This window comes from Cetorhinus maximus, chromosome 24 (genome assembly GCF_964194155.1).
Source record: "Cetorhinus maximus chromosome 24, sCetMax3.hap1.1, whole genome shotgun sequence".
Taxonomy (NCBI): domain Eukaryota; kingdom Metazoa; phylum Chordata; class Chondrichthyes; order Lamniformes; family Cetorhinidae; genus Cetorhinus; species Cetorhinus maximus.
Window position 1 is genome coordinate 15,707,524 of NC_135902.1, and position 19,076 is coordinate 15,726,599.

The following is a 19,076-nucleotide window of genomic DNA, read 5'->3' on the forward strand; positions in this document are numbered from 1 at the left end:
TGTCTTATGGTCTTATGGTCTTATGGTCTTGAACAGAATGGCCTGTTTATGTGCTGTGGAATCTAGGTAACTCTATGTTATATCACTCTGCACAGGAAACCACTAGCTATCTATTCTTGTTTCTAACTTTTTAAAAAATCCATTTTATGGCATGTGGGCTGCTCTGGCGGGGCCAGAATTTATTGCCCATCCCTAATTGCCCTTGAGAAGGTGGTGATGAGCTGCCTTCTTGAACCACGGCAGTCCCTGTTGTGTAGGGACACCCACAGTGCTGTTAGGGAGAGTTCCCCACAATTTTGACACAGTGACAGTGTGAAGGAACGGTGATATATTTCCAAGTCAGGATGGTGAGTGACTTGAAGGGGAACTTCCAGGTGGTGACATTCCCTCCCAGTCTAATTGTGTTTTGTCAAATGGTGGGTCGCTAAAAGCCCTGAGGGGTCCATCACTTTCTCACCAAAAGCTCATAAACACAGCTTTAGGGCATAGGTACACGTTGAGACTTGGCTCGGAATCATTCCCATTGCAGTGAGAGATGTCCTGGTTCTAATGCTCACAAAGGTTGGAGTCAATGAGCAATTTTAAAGGTTTGAAAGGACCAGTCAGGTGGTTAGATAGCCAGAGTAATTGAAAAGAAACCATGCCATGGCAATGGTAAAGTGCTCCTTGAGACACTATTTGGCATTGCATCTGTACTGTACTGTCCTACTTGGTTGCAAATGGGCGTTATTCTGCCTTGGGTTTACAGTAATTTTCTCTCTTCATCTGGCAAAGGTATTTCTCTGCCCTAACCTCCCTTGCATACCCAGTTGCCAGGCAACCACCCACAGCCAAGGTGAGACCCCTCAAGCCTCCCTGCTCTGAAGATGATGCCTGTGAATAGTCTGGGGTGTCTTTGCCCATAAATTTATCTTCCTTCTTTAGGCACATGGCCTCGCTTCACCACAAAGATTCAAGTGGAAAGTGGGGACTCACTGTATGGATTTGTGGGTGTGAACCTTCGGCCTATTAGTTGATGAATTCACTGTCCAGTTTGGAACACAATGATATAGGGAAGGAAAGTTCCAGTGCTTTCTGGCATGTCCTTATTCACTTGATCTGAACTGGGTTAATGATCTGGGCACTAAAACTGCCCTCAAACTCAATCAGAAGGGGAAAATCAGTCAGTGTATGCGCCTCGGATTACTACGTCATGACTCCTGCTACAAAATGAACATGCAGGCATCATGTAAGGGCAGAATCAAGCTCAACGGTGGTTCTCCCGCTAGTTAATAGATGCCAACATTTACTGTAAAGCTCAGCCACGAAGAATATCCTTGAATGAGGTGCTGGGAGGTTATCAGCAAGCGTTTACTTCTTTAAGTGAGGAGAGGAGAAAACTGGGAAAGAAGTAAAAATGGTCAATGTCAATAGAAAGAAAGAACTTGCATTTACATAGAACCTTTCTCATCCTCAAGACGTCCCAAAGCTTTTTGTCATCAATTAAGTAATTTTGAAGTGTTGTCACTGCTGCAATGCAGGGAGGCATGACAGTTGATTTGAGCACTGCAGGGTTCAGCAGACAGCAATGAGATAACTGACCAGATAATATGTTTTGATGATATTGAGGAATAAATGTTGGCCAGGACACTAGGGATAACTCCGCTGTACCCCTCAGTATTGTGGGATCTTTTACATTTACCTGAGAGAGCTTCCCACCTCAACTCTAAAACAGCACCCCTGATAGTGCAGTACTTCCTTAGTTCTGCAATGGAATGCAAGCCTAGGTTATATGCTCAAGTCTCTGGGGCAATGCTTGAACCTACAACCTTCTGGCTCAGAGGTGAGAGCGCTACCTGCTGCGTCACAGCTGATCAAGTACTGGATCTGTATATCTTTAAATCTTTTTCCCACGAGAGTAATCCTCTGCTCCACAAGGTAGCTCCATAGGAGGAACTCCTCCAACCCCTTAGGGGGCAGTAGGAAAGAATCAGATGGTACTCCAGATGCTTAGATTCTTGATAAGCAAGGGGATGAAAGGTTATCGGGGGTAGGCAGGAATATGAGGTTAAAATCAGGTCAGTCACAATCTTATTGAATGGCGGAGCAGGCTTGAGGGGCCGAGTGGCCTACTCCTGCTCCTAATTCGTATGTTCAGGAATTCTTTGCTCCTAAAGATGGCACACGAAGAGTCCTCTGCCCTATCATAAGAATCTGATTCAGTGGATTTTTTTGGGGGGCTGGGGGAAAAGGAGGGCAATAATCTTCTGCTCCAAGAGGCAGTGACAATTGGGATCATTTTGCTATATAATGACATTATAAACAATGGTGTGGGACCTATTCATTTTCAAAGCAAAGGTTTCATTTGATGTAAGACATTTTTCTACAACGTCATTAGAAGAGTCCAGACAAACCCATATCTTTACCAAATGTACCTCCGAGCCCTGCACAGAATTCTAATGCCTCAAATTACTTTCTACTTCTCCCAACATATGAAATTTGTAAAGTTTATAATCCTGATCCAAGCAGGAATTGCTCATTAATGATTCATGTTTTACACTGCACATGTGTTTCACAGCAGTGACTTTTATTGGTGGTGTGCCTGTGCTGGAGGGCAGCGCTCATAAAGAATATTTTGCAAAGTGAGAATTTTTTTTTAAAAAATGCAGGCATTTCCTCGATGCGTTATCGAGTCACAAAGGTCAAGAATCCCCCAGGTCCGAACCTCTGACTGAGTTGAGTCAGCTGACCACAGCAAGGGTGTTACAATCTACACCAGTGCCCCAGGACTAGGGGGTCAAAATCATCCTGGCCTGGTGGCTTTCCTTCTCTACCACCCTCTTCTGCTGGAGAATATGTCTGTGTGGACTGGTGGGAGAGAACAGGATTAAATATGGCCCTCCACAGCCAAACTCACAGTTCAGGCTTTCATAGCAGGCTGTCAGAAGGGGCAGACCATAACGTGGCACGAGCTAATTCTTTATGAGGGAAGGGAAGATCATTGGAAGAAGGAATAAAATACAGGGGTAAAACTGATCCATGCCAGCAGTGCAAAATGGAATGAAAGAAAATTTGCAGCCCAATTTACACGTTGTCTAGTCTGCCATCCTTGGTCACGTGGTAACTATCTTGCACCTGAGAAAGAAGCTCATGGGTTTGTAGCCCCACTCTAATTGAGCACAAAACCTAGTGCTAATGCTCCAGTGCAGCACAGAGGGAGTGCTGCAACGTTGGAGCTGCCCTGCTTCAAATGAGATGTTACACCAAGGTCCTCCCAGGTGGATGTAAAAGATTCCACGGCGCAATCTCAAAGAAGAGTAGGAGAGTTCACCCTGGTGTCCTTGACAATATTTGTTCCTCAAAAATCACCAAAACAGATTATCTGGTCATCATCACATTGCTGTTTGTGGGAGCTTGCTGTGCGCAATTTGTCTGTCGCATTTCCTGTAGTGACTACACTTTAAAAGTGGGCTGTAAAGTGTTTTTATACGATGTGATAGGTGTAATATAAATGCAAGTTTTTCTTTCTTTAATTTTAACAGCGTTACTGACAGTAAGAGTAGAGATACAATTGGGGCCACTTGAATTAACATGGGGGAAACTCCACAGAACGTGCAAAGGGATTTCATCCTAGTAGCCATTAATGGACTGAAACACTGATCTCCGAGGTGAAAATTCAGCAATCTAACTCATTGTGCTAAACACAGCAAATCTTTGCTTCGCTTGCAGCCTCTTTTCCACTATTGAGTTAATAAAAGTATTCAAACAATTGTGATTTTAACTGCTTTTTAATTAAGTTGAATCGCTAATGAACGCACTTTTGAATTTTGAATGTTTTAAAAGAAACCAGGAACAGTCGAGCTGTCAACACGAATATAAATCTCTGCTTCCCTGAGGGCAAGCGGAAATACTTCAAAGAGAAGAGGGAAACAGAGTTTTAGCTGCTGGCACCTGGTAATATTTCATTGGCATCAGAACATACTTCCTTCTTCTTCCTTCTCCCTCTCTTAAAGTATTAAGGTGTTAGCTATGCTTTAGTGGGTAGCACTCTCCCCTCAGAGTCAGAGGATCATGGGTTCAAGTCCCACTCCAGAGGTTTGAGCAAATAATCTGAGCTGGCATTCCATTGCAGTACTGAGGGAGTGCTGCCCTGTTGGAGGTGCCCTCTTTTGAATGAGATGTTACATCGAGGCACCATCTGTCATCTTGGGTGGATGCGAAAGATCTCGCAATTTCAAAAAAGGATCGGGGCGTTCGCCCCGGTGTGCTGGCCAACATGCACCCCCCAATCAACACCCCTAAAGCACACTTTCTAGCCACCGTCTGTCTTTGGGAACTTGCCATTTGTGAATTCCCTCCTTGCGAACTGGACAAATGCATTGGAGGCACGAGCAATCTGAGAGAGCAAGGAAATGAGCGTCGGTGCTGCTGGAGTTGGTGCTAGTTTGCTTGCTGTCTAGTTGCATACATGGGCTGGCATTCCCCTACACGCGAAACACTGCAACAATAGGTGCCAGCATCAGATATAAGATGGTACATGCTGTCAATGACTTATTAATTACATTGTTAAGGATTAATGGCAATTATATTGTTAAGGTTTAATGGCAATTACATTGTTAAACAGGCGATGGGTATTTGTAAATGGGGTACATACTGAGACCCTGGGGGGGTTGGAGCAATGTTGCCTGTGAACTAAGTCAATAAACTCTCTCCAGCAAAGAAAGCTGCTGTGTCTCAGTTTAGCATTTACCTTGGCATTTAAAGGCTTGGATAATGGTCATTTTATTTAATTGTCTACCCGATCAATCCAACCAGGTTTTTACTCACATTGTAAAGTTTTCTTCGAGAAAGCACCTGTTTCGCAGCAGTCCTGCCCACAGCTGGACCCCAACAATGCCAAAAATAAAGAAGACGAAAAAACAGAGGAGAAGTACATTGCCTAACATAGGCAAAGTGTCCAGCAGCAGTGTCACCAGTATCCGCATACCTGTGGGACAAGAGCAGAAAAACAAAGAGCCATTTCTTACCCTTCCTGCTCTGGGGACCAGTGAGTGTACTAGCTTGACAGCAGCTGTCAACCATTTGTCAGCCTATTAATGCTCAGCAAGACAAATTGTTCAGCATAGTGATGTATTAATCATCTGTCAGGTTAATCAATCATCTATTAATATTAATATGTTTCCATTTGGATTAATATACCATTCTCTTGCTGTGTTGGCTAATCAGCTAAGATATCCTCTGCAAAGCGTATATCAATTATTCATTAATAATTATAATATTTATCTAAATACATTTGTCTGTCATCTGTCAATTAAGCACTGTTTTGCCATCTTTTGATAATATATATTAATAAATATTGATTAATACTTGTATCACTAATAATTAATACTTCTTAAATTATCACATTATTGATATGTTTTAATCAGCATTTCCATCTTTGTTGCAGTGTATCACACCATCTATTTTTCAGATTTCGAAGCTCATGCTCATTTCTATTTACTATATTTGTAGATTTGGATCTTCTTTAGATCTTTAAGACGGAACATTAGAATGAAGGATTATAAAAATGCTCCAACTAATCGAACAAGCCTTAAGCCAGGAAAGGAGAACTGTGCAGAGGACGGCATCAGAACACATTTAAAGCCATTGAGAAATCCCTTGTGACAGATACAGCCTGCTGCTTTTTAACTGTATCTAAGTCTTAGTCCGAATATGCACCTTGGTTGTGTGCTTCAGGTGAAAACCCGACATTGCGCCACGTACAAAAATACTCTGGGTTTTAAACTTAAAATTGTTCAGAAAGGCACCAGAACCTTCACAATTGAGGATTGAATTGTTTTTCCCCCTTACATATTGCTCTTTTTAAGATCTTGGAGAGGCTGTAAAGGAGACTTATGAGAATGATACAGGGGATGAGGGAATTATGTGGAGAGACTAGAGAAGCTAGGATTGTTCTCCTTAGAGCAGAGATGGGTAAGGGGAAATTTAATAGAGGTGTTCAAAATTCTGAGGCATTTTGATAGATTAAATAGGGAGAAACTACACTGGCAGAAGGTTTGATAATTTTGGGTGAGATAGTGGTGTAGTGATAATGTCACTGGACTAGTAATCCAGAGGCCCAGGCTCATGACAGCTATCATCAATTGTTGTAAAAACCCCATATGGTTCGCTAAAGAGAAGGAAATCTGCCATCCTTACCAGGACTGGCCTACGTGTGACTCCAGATCCACAGCAATGTAGTTGACTCTTAACTGCCCTCTGAAACGGCCCAGCAAGTCACTCAGTTCAACGACAATTAGGGATGGGCAGCAAATGCTGGCATTTCCAGCGATGCCCAAGTCCCATGAAAAAATAAAAAGCTAGACAACATCGGTTTAAGCTAATTGGCAGTGGGGAGATGAGCGAGTTGTTGTGATCTAGAATGCACTGCGTGAAAGGATGGCAGAAGTTGATTCATTAGTAATTTTCAAGAGGGAAAATTGGACATAAAATTGGAAGGGAGGCAGTGCAAGTGAATGGGACTAACTGGACAGTTCTTTCAAAAAGCTAACACGGGCACAATGGGCCAAATGGCCTCCTTCTGCACTATACAATTCTACGAATCTATTATTCTTGATCTTCCTCCTCTTGAAAGTGGAACTTTGTGGTTCTGTGGCAATCAGGAGTTTTCAGGATCCCTCTCATGTTGAAACATCAAGACAATTAGCTTGGTGGAGGTACCTAAAGGTGTAAGGACTCAGCACCTTTCAGAGGGTAGGACAGAAAAATGGAGGGTTAATAGAATGGAACGCTGCTCCAAGGCTGAGCTCTGGTGTGCTCTGACTGATTTTCAACATTTATCTCATTACCTTCCAAAGAAAACTTTATTCATTGTCACGACTCTGGCTTTTGCCAGGAGTGGCTGAGCATAAATCTTTATTCAATGTCCATGTAGCATCAAAGTGCTTTTGACGTTGGTGGTCTATACAATATCAGGTCAAAAAATAAAAATAGATAGAAAAGTGTCACAGGATGAATGATCTATAAATATTTAATATCTGAAAAATTTGCATGAAATCATTGCTGATTTCCAAAGGTTGTAAAGAGCACTCAATCCCCAAAGGGTTCATTTGGAGACAATGTGTGAATAATAAAATTCAGCACATGGTGGGGAGCTTTACAGTCCAACGCTGAAACCTTAACATTAATGCTTCACACAAATAGAGTTCCCCCCTTCCCCAACAAATAATTAAACCACAGCAAAGCTGCCTTTCCCTCAACAGTAAGGAGTTTTAGGTTCCCCAATGGGTCAAATATTCCTGGAAAATTAGCGGTGTGTTAACATCCCACACTGTCATTAATGTGAGAATCGGCCAGCACATTTAGAGATGAAGAAATGCACAATGAGTTGTGAATCTCAGAACTTGCTTTGCACAAGTAGCATCTTGCCCTGAGCCTCCTGGTTATTTTAAAGAACCAGCTGGATTTGCACATTAATTGCCAGCTTCAACAAGGACTCCCCCACTGAGTTGATGGGCTCAGCTGCACAAAGCAGGGCTTCAATCCTTCGACAGCACCTTCCAAACCCGCAAGCTCCACCACCTAGAAAGACAAGGGCAACAGATGCACGGGAACACCACCACCTTCAAGTCTCCCCTCCCCCCCCCCCCCCACTCCGCCCCCCCCACCCCACAAGCCACACACCATCCTGACTTGAAACTATGTTGCCATTCTTTCACTGTCTGGGTCAAAATCCTGGAACTCCCTTCCTAACAGCACTGGGTGTACCTACACTATATGGACTGCAGTGATTTAAGAAGATGGCTGACCATCACCTTCTCAAGGGAAATTAGGGACGGGCAATAAATGTTGGCCTAATCAGCAATGCCCATGAATGAATAAGTAAAAAAAAAACTGTGCTAAGCTGGTTGATAACAGCCTAGGGTCTGATGATTAGCATCAGCGCCTGTACGCGAGGGAGGTGAAAGATCCACCAGTGTTACTGCTCCTGAGCACTACCCAGGGGGAAGGGTATGTGTGTGACCATTGTGCAGAGGCAGGATAGGGATTAGCTCGGATGGGCCTGCAGACACTTGGTGTTTTGTCTCACATGTGAAGAATGGCCACTTGCCGGAATATTAGAGAATCATCAGGCACTGTGTATCTGCACCCCATCAAGAGTCAGTCTCCTCAGGAGAGGTAGGGAGAAAAGGAAAACACAAAGTGCCCAAAATTGTGCTGGTGCCACTGCACCGTTGGAACGGGGCTGACTGCTACATTAGGCAGTGGCTCTGACCGGTGAGGTTGGCTAATATAAATAGGCAGAATTTGCAGCAAATGCCCCTCAGGCATCTTCTCATGCAGGTGCCAAGGTGCAGGACGAGGCTGCCCGTGGAGTTGCAGTGGCGACGCAGCTTACTGGAATTCTTTGTGGGATTCAGAAGCACTGAGGCCACAGACTCATATTACCAGTGCAACCAAACAGCATCCCCAGTTCCAAGTGCCACCTCAGCACACCACCAAGATTGGTTTAAAAACAGCACAGGAGTGGGCACAATGGGAGTAAGAAACACTTAAGAAAGTGAGGCCATTTTGTGATATTTGGTTCGGTGTTCTGGAATATACTTTGTATTTTTTGGACAGAATGTTTAGAGGTCAATTTGCAATAGGATATGTAGTTCCGCCAATGCTTTCTTACTGAACAACTACCCTTAAGGAGACCTCTTCCGACATCTCATCGTGGGAGCAGAACGATCTGTAGACTCTTTAGGACGAAATCTTCCAGCTAGCCTTCCTTCCATTGGTGTGGCTTTATTCATTTCCTTTCTCTTTTCCTCTTCCTCCCGCTTTGGTTCTGCCTCCATTTTAAGAACAGACATGGGAATGGCCTTAATGAGTCCCATGATGAGGGCATGAAGGAAAATGTTTCCCTGCCTGAGACAATGCTGAAAGGCAGCCTGTGGAATCTGCTCATGGTTGGGCAGCAGAGACATTTTTTTTCTTTTATTTATTCATTCATAGCGTGTGGGCATCACTGGCTAGGCCAGCATTTATTGCCCATCCCTAACCGCCCTTGTTCAGAGAGCATTTAAGAGTCATATGAACAAGGAGCAGGAGTAGGCCATTTGGCCTCTCGAGCCTGCTCCGCCATTTAATAAGATCAGGGCTTATCTGATAGTAACCTCAAATCTCCATCCTGCCTACCCCCAATAACCTATCGTCCCCCTTGCTTACCATAAATCTAGCCACCTCTGCCTTAAAAATATTCAAAGACTCTGCTTCCACTGCCTTTTCAGGAAAAGAGTTCCAAAGACTCACGACCCCCTAAAAGAAAAAAAATTCACCTCATCTCCGTTTTAAATAGGTGACCCCTTATTTTTAAACAGTGACCCCTAGTTCTAGATTCTGCCACAAGAGGAAACATCCTCTCCATATCCACCCTATCAAGTCCTCTCAGGATCTTATATGTTTCAATCAAGTCACCTCCAGTGGATACAAACCTAGCCTGTCCAACCTTTCCTCATAAGACAACTCACCCATTCTAGTTATTAGTCTGGTAAACTTTCTCTGAACTGCTTCCAATGCATTTACATCCTTTCTTAAATAAGGTGACCAATACTGTACACAGTACTCCAGATGTGGTCTGATCAGTGCTCTGTATAACTGAAGCATAACCTCCCTACTTTTGTATTCAATTCCCCTCACAATAAATGATAACATTAGCTTTCCTAATTACTTACTGTATATTCATACTTGCCTTTTGTGATTAATGCACAAGGACACCAAGATCCCTCTGCATCTCAAAGCTCTGCAATCTCTCATCAGTTAGATAATATTTTATTCTTTTACTCTTTTATTCTTCCTGCCAAAATGGACAATTTCAAATTTTCCCACATTATACTCCATTTGCCAGATCTTTGCCCACTCACTTAACCTATCTATATATTTTTGTCTCCTCCTTATGTCCTCTTCACAAATTACTTTCCTACCTATCTTTGTGTCATCAGCAAATTTGGCAACCATCCCATCCATCCCTTCATCCAAGTCATTTATATAAATTGTCAATAGTTGAGGTCCCAGCACTGATCCCTGTGGCACACCACTCATTAATCACATTGCTGTGGGTCTGGAGTCACATATAGGCCAGACCAGGTAAGCACAGCAGATTTCCTACCCTAAAGGACATTAGTGAACATTAGAGATGGGTTTTTTAAACAATCAGCAATGGTTTCATGGTCATCATCAGACTTTTTAATTCTAGATTTTTATTGAATTCAAATTTCACCATCTGCTGTGGTGGGATTTGAACCCAGGTCCCCAGAAATTTACCCCGGGTCTCTGGAACACGAGTCCAGTGATAATACCAGTATATCACCACCTCCCCCTCAAAGTCTTTCCCTTAACAGTAAGGAGTACTAGGTTCCCCCATGGGACAAAGCTCGCAGGTGTTCAAAACCGCCTGTGAACTCACACCTTCCTGATTTGGCAAGACTCATCCACGGGGTTAACTTCGGTCAGATTTAGGTGGCAGAGTTTCTGGGACAGCAATTTGTCACCCTTGTTTATATACAGAGTCCACTTTGAAGCAGGTTGACCATAAACCAACAGAGCCTGTCCACCAGAATCGACAGTGTACTTTAGAACGGGTATAATTCTGCTATCCTTTGCTTCCTTTTGCACCATTGGAGGCCCTGCCTTCAGCTGCCTGCACCCTGAGCTTTGGAATTCTCTCCAGAAACCTCTCCACCTCTTGCTCACCTCATTTAAGACACTCCTTAAAACCAAACCCTTTGACAAGCTTTGAGTCACCTGTCCTGATACCTCTTTATATAGTTCAGTGTCAAATCCTGTTTGATAACACACTGATGAAGCATAACACTCCCTCCCTAACAGTCCTGTGGGTGTAACTACACCACATGGACTGCAGTGGTTCAAGAAGGCAGCTCACCACCACCTTCTTAAGAACAATCAGGCCTGGGCAATAAATGCTGGCCCAGCCAGCGATGCCCGCATCCTGCGAATGAATTTTTAAAAGTGCTGTTGTAAGAAATTGACTGTCTCTCTGGAAAGAGAATTTCTAAACACTTTGACCTCTGAGCAGTCTTCAGAAACAGCAAGGTCACTTAGTTCAGGCTGCCATGTTAACATTCCTAAGCTGGAAGGATGGCGCCTTTTGCATCTCTTCTCTATGCAATTGTTTAGAATGGACCAGGATATAACTCTCAACAAGATGTAAACTAAAAAGCTGACCTCGAGCAGGATGATGAACAGGGAAGGAGGTAACCACCTTGACAGTTTGGGCACCTTTCCTGTGTCCATTGGTCAGAAGAGTTAGATAGATGATTGACACGGGATAAGCTAGCATCCCCCCAAATAGGGTCTCTCTATATTGGTGTTACACTGGTGTAGGGGGCCGTGCACATTGGACAGCTGCCTTCTTCAGATGGAAGGTGGACTAGAGGAGGAGGAGGAGGAGGAAGATGAAGGGAAGAGTTTCCTAACACTTCAACTAGAGAGCAGAATGCTGTTATCATAAGCTACTGAGATCAACACACTCTGTGAACCATCCATTTGTCCTCCAGGATCGATAAATTGCTCTCAACTGTTATGGGTTGTGTACTTTTTCTGTCTAATTACTTAATGCATTATATCTAAACTGTTGCTTCTTATTCAACTTAATAAACCATCTTAAAATTACTTATGACTAGTCGACTGCCTATTTAGGTATCTGTGGGCCCGAATCCAAAAATCTTACAAATGTTGTCAGACGTGGGATCCACAGTAGTCGAGGTCATTAGCTTGGAATTTGAAAAGCAACAGTCTTAGATTGTAGTTAAATGTGTGGTGTAGTTATTAAGTGAAGCCAGGAGTCACAACAGCATTGGCATAAGCTAGAATGTGACTAATAGACAGTTTGACAAAGGAGGCAGGAGCATCAGGAGTGAACGATGTCCTGGGAGCTCTAGAAGAGTGTGACGGAGATTACAAGTGTATCCTTGATAGGTTTTCTACAGAGGTTCAGAAAGGAAACAGTGAGTTGGAGAAAGTCCAGAATAAATTGGCCTACAGTGCACATCTGTGTGCCTTACAGCTGAGTAAAAATTTTATGTGGTTCAGTGTCAAATTCTGCTTGAACACATCCATGAAGCATAACACTCCCTTCCTAACAACACTGTGGGTATACCTATATCACATGGACTGCACGGTTCAAGAAGGTGGCTCACCACCACCTTTTCAAGGGCAATTAGGCCTGGGCAATAAATGCTGGCTTAGCCGGCGATGCCTGCATGCGAATGAATAAAAAAAAGTGTTGTGGGATGTCTTATATTAAAGGCACTATATAAATGCAAGTTTCTGTTGTTTGCTCTCCTGACTCTCCCCTGTAGAGTGGTTTTCAGACAAGGCCCAATGCCCATTTTACCACATTCTCAATGACTTCAAATTTCAGTTCTTCCTCCTAAGCTGAAACTATAACATTTTTGCACCAGAAAACTGGTCAAGATTTCAGCTCCAAATTGTTCCAGCATTGAAGAAGGAAGTGTTCAATAATTGTGGCTGAAAATATGTTGATCCAATTGGCATTTATATCTGTCTCCTGCTTTCAAAATTACTCATTTAATCCAATCCAAAAATACTTCATAGAAAGAGGAGAATTAATGGTCACTGATAAAATCAATCCTGACAACTGTTAATATTGATGAAAATGATGGATGCAATTATTAGTTGTCCTATCATATCTCCTTATGTCCTGATTCAACCAAAATTGTATTTCACAGATATGAGCTATGGCTAGCTGATTTGAAAATTAATTTACCTAATTATAGCAACAATTAAACAGCGTAGGCTTGGTTTTCATCATCTATCAGATTGTCATTAAACTGGATATGATAATTTCTGGCCCTGGAAAAGCTGGTACAACAGCACTTCCACCGATACAATAATTGTTATTAATGACATCGCCCAAATGACTGGCTTTTAATCTGACACTTTGAATCATAGCTAACGTTCAGCCATTCATCTTCAGGAGATGCCTGATTGGTAATAAAGTTGAGTTGCTGTTGTTTACATGAAAGCAATTGGAGAGAATGACGAGGATGGTGTTGGGTTAATGTGTTGGGCCTTGTAGGAGAGCCACTCATATAGGAGAGAGTAAAGGAAAGGACCAAAGCAAAGGTAGAAGAGCAAACAACAACTTGCATTTATATAGCGACTTTAATGTAAAAATGTCACTTCACAGGAGTTTTAACGAAGAGAGTTTGACACCAAGATATGAGGACAGGTGACTAAAAGCTTGGCCAAAGAATTGGATTTTAAGGAGTGTCTTAAATGAAGAGACGGAGAATAAGGCAGAGGTTTAGGGAGTGAATCCCAGAGCTTAGGGGCTTGATAGCTGAAGGCACGGCCACCAATGTTGCAAAAGGATGGGAAGAATAGCAGATCATTTTCACTAGTAACTGGGTCGGGGTCGGGAGATGACCTGCGGGAATGTGGCGAAGGATTCTAGATAGGATCAGAAACAGAGGAGGTAAAATTCAACTTTGGTTGTGGGGAAGGGGGTCCAAATCAGATAGTCACAGATCAGCCTTCAGTTCTATATTCTACCTGACTTTCCTTTCCATCAAGGGGGTGTATAATGAACCACTGATTTGTACCATCTCTTCCAAAATTTTGATTTTATCATCCCATTTAGAGGGAGAAAAGCTTGCATCTATGTAGCACCTTTCACACTGTCAAGACACCCGCCCCCCCCCCACCGCCACACCGCCCTCGGCCTCACAAAGGGCTTTGCAGCCAAAGAAGTAATTTCTAAATGTAGTCTCTGCTGTAATATAGGCAAACATAGCAAGATGCGACAAACAGCAGTGAGACCAATTGGTCCGGTCTTTTTTTGGTGTTGTTGGTTGAGGGTTGATTGGTAGCCGGGACACCAAGCTAACATCCTGCTTCTTCGTCAACCCGTGCCTTGGGATCATTTATGTCCCTCATGTGAGGCAGGTCTTCAGTTTAGCGTTTTGGGATGAGACCTGGCCCAGTTTCAGCACTGCAGAAGCAAGAGGCCTGAGAATCGATAGAAATGGGCGCTTGGGCCTGGCCTGAAAAATTGCCGTCAGCCACCGCCGGTGCGAGCTGCGCATTCCAAAGGCAACTTATCGCCTGACAGGAAATTCTGGGCCACCTGCTGTGCCAGAAGAGGCCTTTCCTTAATTTGTTGGGGGGGGGTGTGGTGGGGGTGGAAGGGGGTGTACAGTTGTGGCACATCTGTTCTCTGGTTAAACAGAAAGGCGTTTAAAAAACAATTAAAGTGTGTACTTGCTAATTCCGGCTGCCAAGAGTCCTGAATTGTGCAGGCCTGTTGTCATTTGAAATAAGAGGTCAACGGGTTCTTTGGCTGGTTTTAGGCCCCAGATGTGTAGAAGGGGCCTAATGCCTTTTAGGCATCCACCAAGGATGCCTATAAAATGAGCCCACAGATTTAGCAGCAGGATCCATGCCTGCACAGGTTGGGTGCAGCCAAAGCTAAATGCTTCATGCCTGTTTTGCAGTGGAAAATGGGAACAATTTGCATATCAATTTCTACCCCCTCATCTGAAAGTCAGCACCCCTGACAGTGCAGACTGAATTCTCAGCCCAAGCCTCTCTGAGATAACCGTGGAGCTTGAACACAAAGCTGGCTGCCTCAGGGCCACTGAACCAACATTAACGCAACGGGGAAGTTTGGAGAAATGTATTCACATAAGTGGCTGGTGAAATATGGAATCCATTAAGATTAGTGGCTATTGAAGCTGAGCCAATCATGGCATTCGGGGATGGAATTAGATAAACAGCTGGGGATGAAAAATATTAAAGAATGTCGGGAAATAAGATTAAAGTAAAGTAGCTCTGCCATGGAATCAGCACTAGCACAGACATGAAGGGCCGAATGGCTCCCTCCTGTGCCAAAATAACAAAAAAAACTCTAGGCGGGATATGAATGAGAGACACAATAAGAAAGATTAATTTCCTTTGAATAAAAATATTACTTTATTTGAAAGTGTCTCCCTCTAAATAGTTTGGACAGGTCAGAATGTTTAAAAAGCTGTCAGCACCGGACAGATTCTAGGTGACAGAGCCTGGATTCCGAGCTGTGTATCTAAGGCATCGCCTCAGTGCAATGTAAACACAGTTAAAAGTAGTAAACTCTGTCTGTCACAGGAAACAGCCAACTGGCATCTATTTGTAGTTATCCTTACGTTCTTATCTTCCTATCTGGTCTTCCTCTTTTCTCGATTCCTCTGTCACCCCCTTCACAGCTTGCATGTTGTGGAAGTTGCAAATATTGCCTCATCTTCTTTGGCATTGTAGAATGGCTGAAGTTAACAGCACAGAAGGAGGCCATTTGGCCCTTTGTGCCTGTGCCGGCTCTTTGGAAGAGCTATCCAATTCATCCCATTCCCCTTCCCTTCCCTCAAAGCTTTGCAAATTTTTTTCCTTTCAAGTATTTATCCAATTCTTTTTTTGAATGTTACCACGGAATCTGTTTTCACCATCCTTCAGCAGTGCATTTCCGATTGTGACAATTAACTGAGTAAAAAAAAAATTCTCCTCATCTCCCCTCTGGTTCTTAGCCAATGACCTTCAATCCATGTTCTCTGGTTATTGGCCCTCCAGCTAGTGGGAATAGTTTCTTCTTATTTACCCTATCAAATCCCCTCATAATTTTGAACTCCTCTATTAAACCTCCTCTTATCCTTCTCTGTCCTAAGGAGAATAATATCAGCCAATCACTGTAGATAAATAAAGTTCCTCATCAATGAGAGAAAGATACAGGGACAGGCCCAAGTGAGAGAAAAACAGGGGTCATTGTAGGTACAATCATACTTCATAAATGTGGAAAGTTGCAATGCTCAGTCAGGGTCAAGGTATATTGACATCCTCCAATATCCTAACTACAAGAGAATTGTTCATTCCAGCTCTAACAGCCTTGTTTTTCGATTATACATCCCTCAGTTAACTGATGATAAATGACCACCACAACCCAGTACACATCAGAAATCAATGTGTTATTTGAGCGAGTCATGACTGACGGGCACTTTACCCCTTTCGCCAACCTGCCTGAGTCTCAATTCAAGAGTTAAAATCTGGAGCTGAATTTTGTCAGGGCAGCACTTGCCCCCCATTGGCAGGCCGAAAAGCTGGGGCCAACCCTGCCTCGGCCGTTTCTGGGAGCCGCGACCTGATTCTGTGGCAATGAGACAATAAGCTGCCTGCTATCAGTGCTCCTGCCCCTTTAAGGGGTGAGGTCCCGCCTCCAAGAACTGCCGGCCAATTGGAGGGCCAGTAGGTCTTCAGTTCCAGCAGTGTCACTGGAATTGGAATAGCACAAGCCTGGAGCAGCACCATGGATGCCTCCTTGGGACCTAGGTAAGTGGGGTCAGGGTAGTCAGCGCTAAGTAGGCAGGCCCTGGCAAGAGTTGGGGGTGGGGGAGGTTGGGGTTGGTTGATGAGGGAGGGTGGAAGTCTTGCCATGGCGGTGGCCCTTGCTGTTGGGAGGGCCCATCGTGGGCCACAGAATTCCCAATCTGGAGGCCCCCACATCAAGCCTGGAGGGAGGTCCCCAGGTTTTGCTGGGTGGTCTCCATATGTGGCAGAGGGTCCCCCTCCTCACCGCTGGCAGAATTTCAGCAGCGGCAGGAAGAAACCCTTAAGTAGCTCTTAATTAGCTACCCCCTTGGAGCGGTAAGGTACCCCTTTGGATAGGGTTCCGGGTCACCTTTGGGAGAGTTAAGGCACCCTTTGGGATTGTTAAAAGTGAACATGATTATGCAGTTTTTACACACAGACTCACTGGAACTGTCAAGCTTCAAAAGAGGTGTCCAGCTGTCTGGGAGATGTCCAGCTGTCTGGGAGATGTCCAGCTGTCTGGGTGATGTCCAGCTGGCAAGCCTGTCAAATCTAACTAGGAAGAGTCAAAGCTCTCAAGGAACTGTCCAAGGAAACTAGGTGAGTTGGCATGGAGGGTTAAGGGTGGTCGGGAGCATGGATTGGCATGAGTTGGCACTAAGTTGGCATAGGGGCACAGAGGAAAGGGGGTGGGTAGAATGGCATTAAGTTGGCATAGGGGAGTGAGGAACCATGGGGGTGGGTGAGGGGCATGGGCTGGGCATAGGGAATATGTGGGGGAGGGTGAGGGGGTGAGGGCTGGAGGTATGTTTTTTGTTTTATTATTATTTTTTATTTATTTTAACACAGCCTGCAGATTTGTCGCCTGCACTGACTCCTATTTCACCCCGCCACCCTCCTGATCGAAAATCTCACCTGCAGGCGGCCAGGTCGCGTTTGCTGAGTCAGGCACTCTCCCGACGCAGCAAACCCGACATAGGGACGCAAATCTGAGCCTGTTTCTCTCTCCACAGACGCTGCCAGGCTTGCTGAACTTTTCCATCATTTTCTGTTTTTATTCCATACTTACTAGGGACTCTGTTAATGGCTCGAAGTGGTCTCAGTACCCTCACAGTACGGACAGCTGATAGACTGACATTCTGTAGGTCCAGTGAATACTCTAACATGCTGAAAAAGAAACAGAAAGCAATGGTTATCCACTCTGAGTCATTCACAACAACAGACAAGATAATCACTGTAGGGCACCATTCATTTCTTCTGCCCTGCTACTCCCTGCAGCATGATTTAGGTTCACACTGCCATCATCTCTTTCCAGGTTCTGTGATACTGCGTAGAGATAAAAAGGAAGGGAAGTAAGAAATATAAAACTCCTCAAGTCCAGTAAATCTGAAAGACAACCAAAACGTTTACAACAGGCCCATTAGCACCTGAAAGAAAAAGACAAGTTTAATGTTGCAAGTGGGACCTTTCATTAGAACGGACATAATTAAGCTAATGAGGCCTCCTCTATATAGCTTGAGTTGCCAACTCTGGTTCGATGTACTCCCGGGCACATGGGAACACCACTCCCTGCGAGTTCCTCTCCAAGCCACTCACCATCCTGACTTGGAAATATATCGGCCGTTCCTTCACTGTCACCGGGTCAAAATCCTGGAACTCCCTCCCTAACAGGCCGTGGGTGTTCCTATACTGCAGCGGTTCAAGAAGGCAGCTCACCGCCACCTCCTCAAGGGCAATTAGGGATGGGCTATAAATACTGGTCTAGCCAGTGATGTCCAGATCCCATGAATGAATAAAGAAAAGGCCTTTAATCTCGAATCACTTCTCCCCGCACTCCACCATTGCTCCATTTCTGGGCACACCGCCTTCCCACATCCATTGAAAAGAGAACGGACTCTTTGGGCGGGATTTCCCAGACCTGCCCGCTGCAGGAACAGAAATTCCCACCCGAATCCAACGGACCTTTGGCTTGTCGTGCGAATTTTCTGTCCCGCCCACGACCATTCCCATCATGGGCAGGACTAGAAAAATCCCGTCCTTTGTTAACTGATTGGATAAACTAAACTGTCAATCAAACAGCTTTTGTTTCCTCATCTCCAACATTTTTATTTCTTATTAATGACAGTGTTCAAAGAAATTGGGGAATAAAGCCAAAATTTTGTCTAATACTTTGTGATTATTCTCCTGGTTTGTTCGCCGGACTGTTCACAGAGACTGATCTTCAATTCTTGGAAACTCCAGGCCAATCCTTGAAGGTTGGCAACCCTAAAATGGGAGGACAATAGATAGAGGCCTAAGGTATATCCATAAAGAAGTAGCTGATGGGCTTAGTAACTTGTGAAGTGATTTTAAACAGGAATCGGCATGCTCGTAGCACTTACAAAGTGTGAAGTGTTGCATATTGGTTGCGGTTAAACACAATTGGCATTTGTAGGCCCATAGAACGATATGGGTGGGAGCAGTACATTGAGACCTCACTGGATTATCGTCAAGCTCAGTACAGAATAGATATTTTTCTAAAAACTCAAACTCAGAAATGCTTAATGACTTATGGCCCACCAGCTCCAAAAGTCGTGTCAAAGGCATTTGCATTTCCATGTTGGACTATGGGGTGGTGGAAGGCAACAGGAGTTCTCCGGTGTTCTAGTGCTGGAACTCCCACAATTCTGTTTGTCAGTGGTTGTGGACATGGTAACGCAGCAGGAAATTTCCCGTATACATAGCTACTTGGCAGTTTC

The 19,076-nt window shown here is 44.1% G+C and overlaps 1 protein-coding gene across 1 annotated transcript in view; it reads right to left on the minus strand.

The window, feature by feature from the left end:
- cacna1g (calcium channel, voltage-dependent, T type, alpha 1G subunit) overlaps positions 1-19,076 on the minus strand; it is a 1,015,897-nt gene that overhangs the window by 291,381 nt on the left and 705,440 nt on the right. The window contains exons 4-5 of the mRNA XM_078570777.1: positions 17,408-17,505; positions 4,807-4,966 (exon numbers count right to left, since the gene is read on the minus strand). Of these exons, the coding sequence (XP_078426903.1) occupies positions 4,807-4,966; positions 17,408-17,505 (258 nt within the window). The remainder of the gene's footprint in view (positions 1-4,806; positions 4,967-17,407; positions 17,506-19,076) is intronic.